The following is a 9,914-nucleotide window of genomic DNA, read 5'->3' as shown; positions in this document are numbered from 1 at the left end:
AGGAAATAGTAAGAGAACTAGCAAAGGCAGATGGCTTGACAAATTCCAACCGCGGAACAGGCACAGAGAAGAAGAACGAGAAGATTTGCTGAAGCTACCGGGTCAAGAGAAATTGTTAGAACGTGGCAGCAAACCAGTAGAAACAGAGCGATTTCCTGGGGCAACTTTTGAAGTCAGCGAACATTTCAATATTCCACTCTGTTTTAAACGATGGAAAAAAGTGCATAAACGATGCGCAGGGCTTGAAGCTGAAGATGATCAATAGAAGGCGGGCACATCGGCACGTCTTTCCTAGTCAATTGCCTGTTATTCTTGGGAAGCATGAGAAATCCTATTGCATAATGTTTCACACGAAGAACAAATATCGCAGGTTAGTTGTAGGAGGCCTATAAAAGGAGTTAGCGGGTTAAATGAACAATAACAAGGTAGGCGGCTGGTTAGAAAGGGAGGAATTTGCTTTCGGCCAGCGCCTTACTGAGTTAAAATCGAATATGGATTTGAGTATGGGATGGCTTGTATTTATGGCATTGCAAGTGATGCTACTAATATCATCAAGTGGTGGCGAAGCACGATCAGTGCATTATAAGTGGAAGATCAATTACCAGAATTGGTCACCTGACTGTGTGAGGCAAACGCTGATCGCCATTAACGGGGAGTTTCAAGGACCAACAATCAGAGCCCGTGTGGGAGATACCATTGTAGTGGAAGTAGAGAATCTGTTACCCACGGAGAATGTGGTCATTCATTGGCACGGCATTCGACAGGTAAGAGTTAACTTGTATCTCTCATAAACTATATGAGTACTAGTAATTGTTAAATGTGGCAGGGCTTAAACATCATACATTAAGCCTTGAATTTTAGGTTCAGAATGTTATTTAGTCAAAGTTAATGTTAACTTTGTTTATTCTTAGATCGGAACTCCCTGGCAAGACGGAACAGCAGGGGTTTCGCAATGTCCCATCTTTGCTGGCGAGATGTACACTTACACTTTCGTTGTAGATCAGGTATATACAGATGCTTTTGTTTACTGCGTTAAGCTAAGAGTTAGTCACGTAATTTTTAGAGTCAGATCTATCTCTTTTTGACTAAGAGTTAAGGATTGAACAATATTTTTTTTTAACTCAATTGAAATATTATATAAACACATTTTTAAATACTATGTCAACCTCATCTCTTATGATATGATAACTTTTGCATTTTTAATGCAGCCAGGAACATACTTCTATCATGGGCACTATGGTCTTCAGAGGACGGCGGGACTGTATGGATGGTTGATAGTGGAGGCGGCCGAGAAGGAACCCTTCTCCTACGATGGAGAGTTGAAAATACTGCTGGATGACTGGTGGCACGAGAGCGTGTACGAGCATGCATATGAACTCTCTTCTCGCCCATTTCACTGGGTCGGGGAATCTCAGGTATAATTTTGATTTCTGTGCTCACAGCTACACATTTGACATTCTATTTTCTCCTACCATATGCTGAATTGAATTAGATTGAATTGCACAAACGCCAGAGTCTCCTAATGGAGGGAAGAGGACAATTCGATTGCTCCAAGGCAGGTAGCAGGCACTGTAACGCTAGCAATCCACAATGCTCGCTCACACGTCTTCCAGTGGAGAGCGGGAAAACATACCGCTTACGCCTTGCCAGTGTGGCATCCTTGGCGTCCCTCAACTTCGTTATTCAGGTAAACGAAGTATTGTCTTCTACTCATAGTGTAAACCTGACCATTAATATGTACCTTTGGTTTTGGTGTGATGACAAAATATAAAAAATGATAAATAGTCGAAGTGACATATTGAGTTCAGTATTAGATGTTGGTTTTCTCATCCCTCATCATGGCTATCGTTTGAATATGATAATGATGAATGGTGCATTTACAGGGTCACAAGATGACGGTTGTGGAGGCAGATGGACATTACGTAGAACCCTTTGAGGTGGACAATCTTGACTTGTATTCAGGAGAAACATATTCAGTTTTGGTGAAAGCAAACCAGGACCCTTCTAAGAACTACTGGGCAGGAGTGAATGTGAGAAGTAGGAAGCCAATGACGCCCACTGGATTGTCAATTTTTAGCTATGTTCCTGACAAACTCCCCGTTGGTGGTCCTCCCACGAGCCCACCTTGGAACGACTTTGCCTACAGCAAAAATCTGGCCAAAAAATATTTGGCTCTCAAAGGAGTAGAAAAGCCTCCTCCTCAACGATCGCAAAAGCAGGTGATTTTACTCAACACGCAAAACTACATAGATGGGACTATAAAGTGGGCGATCAACAACATTTCCCTAGTGCCGCCTCCCACTCCATACTTGCCCGCCATGAAGTACAATATCAAGGGCGCCTATGATAAGACCCCGCCACCTGAAAGCTATGATTATGCCAACTACAACATTTTTCTTCCTCCTCCCAACACCAATGCTAAAGTAGGGAATGGCGCCTACGTCTTCAAATTGTACTCCGTTGTGGATGTGATTCTGCAGAACGCAAATACCCTGTTCGTCAATGAATCTGAGGTCCATCCATGGCATATACACGGCCATGACTTCTGGATTCTTGGCTATGGAGACGGCGTATTCGATCCTCAAAAGGATCCCAAGTCATTTAACCTTGTCAATCCTCCTCTTCGTAACACAGTCGCCTTGTTTCCCTTTGGATGGACCGCCGTCCGCTTTGTAGCTGATAATCCTGGTGCATGGCCTTTTCATTGTCATTTGGAAGCGCATTTCTTCATGGGAATGGGTATCATCTTTGCAGAGGGCATAGACAAGGTCGGGAAAATACCATCGTCTACATTGGGATGTGGTCTCACCAGAGGATCAAAATACTAGTTTTCCATACTATTCTATGTTTTGAGTTTCACATTTTGATTCCCCCTCAATGTTCCTTAATAGATACGCCACATTAGAGAAAAAAGATCGTTCATCGATCTTATCTTCTTATATATCCATACAAAATTTAATAAAAATATTATACAAATACTTATTTGATGTATTCTTATATTTGCATAAAAGTTATTCTAGCTTTTAATTGCATACAACTATCTTCAAGAATTATTTCTAATAAACGAAACATTACTGAATATACGAGATTAGTTGGTCTATAATTCCTTTTTCCGTCGTAAAACTGAAGTTTTAATGCAATTGCATAATAATTGTTGCAATATTATATTATTATATTTTTAAATTGATACTAATAAAAATATTGTTCACTCTCTTATTCTTTAATATTATTATATAAAAATAAATATATTTTGGTTCATATGTGTAGTATCAAATACATCATAATTTCATCTAATGAATGTTAAGATCAAATATGACTTTTTTCAAAATAAAAAAACAATAATTTCCACCATTGTTGTTTACAATTATGTTTCTTTCCAATGTGTGATAATTATAACTCTCTATTGGTACTTATTGGTTATTATTGTTGTACAAGCTCATGTTCAACCATTATTTATATAGAAGAAAAAATATTAGACATTAATATAGTTGTCCCTACATGCACGCTAGTTGACTAAAAATAACTTGTTTTGCGCTAGATACTCTAACTTAAGGAATATTACCCCTTTTCTTAACATATACCTGCCTTCTCTTGGTAATTATGTGTACGCTTATTTGAAAATGATCTTTGTCTTGTGAATGTAGGAATCTGTAGACGAGAATTTAACTTTTACTTCTTTGAAAGTTATGCGCCCCTAATAAAGAAATCTCTATGCTTTTGTTGGAAATATTTCCTTTCCAAAATTAGCTTCATTAAAGGTTTGTATATTGAATTTATTGCTTCTTTAAGATACCAACCTAGAAATGTGTTGACATCATAAGGGAATAATATACGAAAAATATTTTTTCTTGCTATATTTTTCTGTAACTTCAAATTGATTATTGTATGTTACAACATTTATAGTTTGTTTCTTAACATCTTTTCTCTTAAGAAAGATATGAAGTGAACTTGTATAACCTTTCTCCTTTTGATTACTATTTTGTGATCATTTATTTTATCTCTAGTATTAATTCCTTTATCTTGTATTTGGTCTAATAAATTGTGTATCATGTCAATGTTTTACTCTTTGTGAAAACTCTTAAATGCATGATGAATTATAGCATTTATAATTTTCTTGTGAAAAAGACAAACATCGGGGATTTTTATTCACAAAAAGAAACCCTTATAGTTGATAGTCATATGTATGAGGAATTTATCATTTATAATATTTTTCTCAAGAATATAAATCACAAGGAATGTTGTTATCTAAAATTACTTGAATAGTAGACATTTATATCTAAAAGAGTATGGAACTTTAATATGTGTCTTGATTACATTCTATTTTGAGATTTATCTATATTCTACTTTGATATTTATCCATAAGTTTCATATCAGTTTTCATAGAAAATCATACAACCCTTAATAGGCCAATGCCTTTATTTAGATCCTTGTAAATGATTTCCATGAGTAATACCAAATTAGTATGTTTTAATTTCCTATAATGAAGGGACCAATGTACATTTTGTCCAATGTAAAGGTTTGAGACTCTAAATAGGAATGATGTGATTATTATGAATCCCATCTAATACATTTCTACTGCATAATGGACTATATTGTAAAATTCTCTATATGGTTTGTTATATATATTAAATTTAATTGTAATATTTGATGCATCAATGATATTATACACTTGGTTTGGGACTAACATAGAAGCTCAAATAATATAATATTGTGTAAGCAAGAAAGAACTATATTGCATTATTTGTGTAAAATATACAAGTAGTATTAATAAGTTATGGAATGTGTAGGTTAAATGAAAAGTGGTTATGAATATATGAGAAGATTTGTATTCATGTAGAGCACTATTTTAATTTTAGACATGGATACTATATCTATACATACCTTTTGATAGTCAGACGTTGTGTATTTCTAGTGAGACTTATCATATGGGAAGTGATTCTACCTTCAGCAAAAAGTTCTAGTACTACTGATTCATTATAAAAATCACCACACTAGTTTCACCTTTACATGCTTCTATAATAAATGAGAATTAACTTTTTTATGGTTTTTCTTAATTTTAGTTTTCCACATAATATATAAAGGTCCCTATGGCATTTCCCTATATATTTCAATTTATATCTTATGTGAACTTCTAAAGACCCAAATTGATAAATGTTTTGTGATCATTTATTTTATCACTAGTATTAATCCTTTTATCTTGTATTTATTCTAATAAATTATTTATCATGTCAATGTTTTACTCTTTGTGAAATTTCTTAAATATTTCACTTTTTGTCAAATTTGGCCTATTGGCCAGAGGCATAGTAGTATAGACAAGGGAGAGTCTTCCAATTCTTGTCTTAAATGACAAATGAAAGCCCAAACAAAATAGTAATATCAATGAACCTTTGAAGGAGAGTTGTGGCCTATTTAATCCCTTGGATTGAACCATCCTCCATTTTAGAAATAAAGTTCCTTCCAACAACCTTAACCATTATAATGAAGAGATAAGGTTAGAGGAGGTCACCTTGGTGGAGACCCCTTCTAGAGGAGAAAGAACCCTAGGAAATTGTGTTAGCAATAGAGAAGAAGTGTATTAACCCAATCATCACTTGTATAAACTCAATAACATATCTACTAAAACCAATCTTAGACATGACATCAAGTAGAAAATCCCAATTGACCCTATTATACACTTATAGAGACATCCAACTTGAGATCCATCCCAAACCTAATTATTTATTCCATAGAGTGAATTTTATTTCATGAGTTGAAATAGCCATATCAAGGATTTATCATCCTAGAACAAAGCCTTTCCAGAAGGGGCTTATAAACTTGTCAAAGAAGGGCTTGAAAAATATTTGAAGGATCTTAGAGAAAACTTTAAAAGCCATATTATACAAGTTGATAGGTCAAAAGTCGACAAGAGATATTTAGGCCCTTGGGTTTTAGGCACTATCACAATAAATGTTTCATTAAGGATTCTCAGTAATTCTCTAGTTCTAAAAAACTCTTTCACAACTTTAGTGAGATCCCTAGAGATAAGATCCCAAAAATATTAGAAGAATGTAGGGGAAATTAATTCGGTCCTAGTACCTTGTAATCTTCGATAGAGAACACTGTTACCTTGACTTCTTACGCAATGAAAAGAAAGAGTAATTGTTTATTATAAATATTGTTTATTAATATTTGAGATGGAGTTAATGAGATTATCTCTAATATCAAAATCAATAAGTATATTCTAGTAAGAAAGAGTTTCTTTGAAGAATGGGGTATCCATCCTCCCATCTCATCTAGTTTAGATAAAGTGTTGTTATTATCATCCAAGAGAGTAGTGATAATTTTTCTCTTTCTATGGGAAGAAGCTAACCTATGGAGAAAGAAGTGTTTATATCTCTCTACAACAACCACTAGATTCTAGATCACTACTTCCAAAATATTTCCTCATAATTGTTGTTCTCCCTTCATTTTTTTCCTTCATGTTTCTTCCTCTAGATGACCATCCACAATTGCTCCTCCATTTTACATACTTTCTTATAATCATTTAAGATTTTCCTCAATGACCTCCACATGTTTGAAGATAGCCCCAAAGAAAGATTTGCACCATTTAGAAGGCTCACTCTTAAAATTTTCAAGTTTCTTATCTAACCCGAACATAGTCATTCCTTCTATTTTGATATTCCACCACTCATGAACCTTATCAAAGAATTATGGGTGGGATTTCCACATCATCTCATAAAAAAGGGCTATGGTCCTTTCCAATTGCTCTCCTTCTAAACCATATGCATAGGAGAGTGATTTGAGGCTTTTTGTTGAAGATCATGGAGGGTAGAGAAGGGGAGATGGCCCACCTAGAATATCATAACAACTTGTCCAATCTGACCTGGATAAGGTCTTTACCCTTTCTATTGCTAGACTAAGTAAACTTGGATGCCAAGAGCTCAATGTCCGTTAGGTCAACTGTGCTAATGAAATTACCCAAATCTAACATACTATCATTAAAGTCCATCAAACCTCTCTCCTTTTTAGAGGAGAAAAGTGGGTATTAAAGTCACCCATAAAAAGGCCATTACCATTAGTGGCCAAATCTTTAGTGATATCTACTGAAACTATCACCCTCCCTACATAAGATTTTGGGGCATATATATATGGGTATGTGCACCAAGTTGTGGTGCCAAAAACATGACACTTAAAATAATTTTTTTTTTTTTGCAAAGCGCATCACATACGCACTTTGCAAAATTATAAAATTTTATAAATGGACTACGAATCCATGGCCCATTTTATCATTGTATTTGGCTTTTGCATTTTCCTCAATAGGGCGCACGCGGATTGAAGAAGTTGAAGAATTTTGTCACCCACCTCCTCAAAATGCCTCCTCATTGCTGAAGTTCAAGATTGGGATCACGTAGTATGTTTTCTAGCCTTGTTTTTGCATTGTTTTATATGTTTTTGTATTTTTTTGCAATTTTTTACATTATTTTGTAGGTTTTTCAATTTTTATTTAAAATTTTTTATTTATTTAGATTGCAATTGGTTTCTTATCAAGAAATGTGAATAATCAACTGTCAAATCCCTAGCTAGATCAACAAAATCAAAATGAAAACCCTCCACAAGATGAAAATCAAAACCCTCCACAACAAGAGCAAGAAATTCTACAACCTGTAGCAATTGGAAGACCTCCTCTTGGCACCAAGACAACATAATGAATGAATTAGAAGCACTCATTGGTAGGTTGAAAGCTTGTGGACAAACCAATCTGATGAGAGTACAATTGGCATCCTCCCTTGAGTCCATTATGACCCATGTAGCTTTTATTAGTGGTTAGTTGGATATTTGGCATGTTAAGAGGGATGAACAAAGAAGATATTATGCAAAAAAATTATCATATCAAGATGTAAAAAAAGAATAAATAGGGAAAGGTAGCATTTGTGCATTGTTTAAAAAGCTTGGAGAATAAGATATTATTAAAACTACAACTAAAAGATTCTCCATGCATTGGTGCATACATGATGGTATTAGAAATAACTTTTGGGATAGATGGTGGACGTTCTTTGATGCCCCTCCCTGCAATAATCATGAGTTTCTAATGTATTTCTTAAAGAAATTGTATTGTGAATTTGTCCTTGGGGAGATCCCTAATTATTTTGATATATTAGAGTCTCAGAGTAGAGGTGGCAGGTCATCATTTGAGAAGCCGGGGGCATGTCATGACCCTAATGTAGTTAGAGAACCTATTGTCAAGCCATAGGGTGAGCATGTGATTATTCTTTTAGTTGTGAAGGAACATGTAGAGACTAGAACCCTAGGGAATATTAATTCTTTGGCACAAACCTGCATTCATTGTACGAGTCCATTAGTTCAGGAAGAGCCTTCTGTGCATCACGGTCGCATGTGCACATGATGTGGATCCTTATACACATTTGGCAATCATACTAGAGATAGTATGGATGATGGGCTAGTCACTAATGAGTTCCTGTGTGAGATATTTGGCATTGACACACAGGTAAATTACAATTATAATAAACTAATTTGATTTCATTTCGTATGTATAGTGAATGACTAATTAATTGGCATGTATTGACATTGTTCAAAATTCAAGGGAAGAGTGTTGGCGGCCCTAGTATAGATTCCCCGGCCCCATTTTTTGTCCCGTCAATGAGTCAAGAGGTATGTATTGATTTAATCATTTAAATTAATACATATATGTATTAAGTAATCATATCAAGGATTGACAAAAAAAAATTAGGCATGTGCTTCAGTTCTCTACTGGACCAACTCTAAGCCTAGGCATGATATGAGCTTGTTAATTTAATTCATTTGATTATATTTTTTCATGTCTCATGTTATATGTAAATTGTATCATATGAAATTTTGTTGTTGACATCTAAGACTCCTCCTCATCTTCGCTAGTCCATCGATCGTGGAATTGCTGTAGCGATGGCTAGTTTAGAGCCATTGACTGAGGTATGAAAGAATTTTTTTGGTTCCAGTTGTTGTTCATAATAGTTAGTATCAAAATTTCTAATTTTATTTATAAGTGATTATATTGATTGAATTTTTGTAGGGCCTTATTACACCCAGTCATCCACAAGCCTTTGAGGTGGACGTACAGAGTGACTATTTGATGGTAGTAAGAAAATAATTAATTTTGTGTGTACATATATTTGATTTCAATGTATAATAATTATTGATTCATATCTACTTTCTTTTTATTAGCTCAAGTTAGAGAAGAGCCTAAAGAACAGGACAAGTGAGCGTGTGAGGAAGACCACACGATCCTCATTATCTTCCTCCACACAACAACCAAAGACCTCTACGGATTTGTTTCCTTCCCCTCGTGGGAAAGAGTAGATATAGTTGATAGAACCACATGTATAGGCATTATTAGACATATATGTTGTATTTTATGTTAGTGGACATATTCGATATACATTTGATATATATATGACATTTTATATTTGATGTATGACATATATTTGATGCATCACATTATTAGACTTATGACATTATTGGATAATATATGATATGTTTGTTCATGTATGACATTATTGGTTATCATAATATTTTATATGTTTTCTAATGTATGACATTATTGGATATCATAATATATTATATGTTTGTTAATATATGACATTATTGGTTATCATAATATATTATATGTTTGTTCATGTAAGACATTATTGGTTATCATAATATATTATATGTTTGTTCATGTACGAAATTATTAGTTATCATAATATATATCTTGTTTTTCTTATTTACATTTTAAGTACATTTCATTTATTTCATTTTAATGTAAATTGCATCCAAAATGATGCAAAGTGCTCACACCAAAAGCTAGTGGATTCCCAGCAAGAACACTTTTAAGGAAAACTACCTTTCCCACCTTTGTAAGTGTCTTCAAAGACTCTTTCCAACTTGGTTACAATATT

General features: G+C 34.4%; 1 protein-coding gene across 1 annotated transcript; it reads left to right on the top strand.

Moving 5' to 3' along the window:
- The first annotated feature begins 421 nt into the window (after nt 1-421).
- Nucleotides 422-2,991, top strand: LOC149536478 (L-ascorbate oxidase-like). Its single transcript, XM_089805916.1, has 5 exons — nt 422-764; nt 912-1,004; nt 1,209-1,415; nt 1,514-1,687; nt 1,884-2,991. Exons 1-5 carry the CDS (start codon nt 492-494, stop codon nt 2,826-2,828), a joined length of 1,692 nt encoding a protein of 563 aa, XP_089662042.1. The 5' UTR covers nt 422-491; the 3' UTR covers nt 2,829-2,991.
- Nucleotides 2,992-9,914: the final 6,923 nt, after the last annotated feature.

The sequence above is a fragment of the Cupressus sempervirens genome, chromosome 10 (assembly GCF_028749045.1).
Source record: "Cupressus sempervirens isolate cs-2001-9-10 chromosome 10, ASM2874904v1, whole genome shotgun sequence".
Lineage (NCBI taxonomy): Eukaryota > Viridiplantae > Streptophyta > Pinopsida > Cupressales > Cupressaceae > Cupressus > Cupressus sempervirens.
The sequence above is the reverse complement of the archived record's forward strand: the minus strand, read 5'-3'. Positions and strand labels throughout refer to the sequence as shown.

Coding starts and splice junctions, on each gene's coding strand:
- LOC149536478 (XM_089805916.1), top strand. CDS start 492: ATGGATTTGAGTATGGGATGGCTTGTATTTATGGCATTGCAAGTGATG. Junction 1,005..1,208: donor ACACTTTCGTTGTAGATCAG/GTATATACAGAT, acceptor TTTTTAATGCAG/CCAGGAACATACTTCTATCA. Junction 1,688..1,883: donor CCCTCAACTTCGTTATTCAG/GTAAACGAAGTA, acceptor GTGCATTTACAG/GGTCACAAGATGACGGTTGT.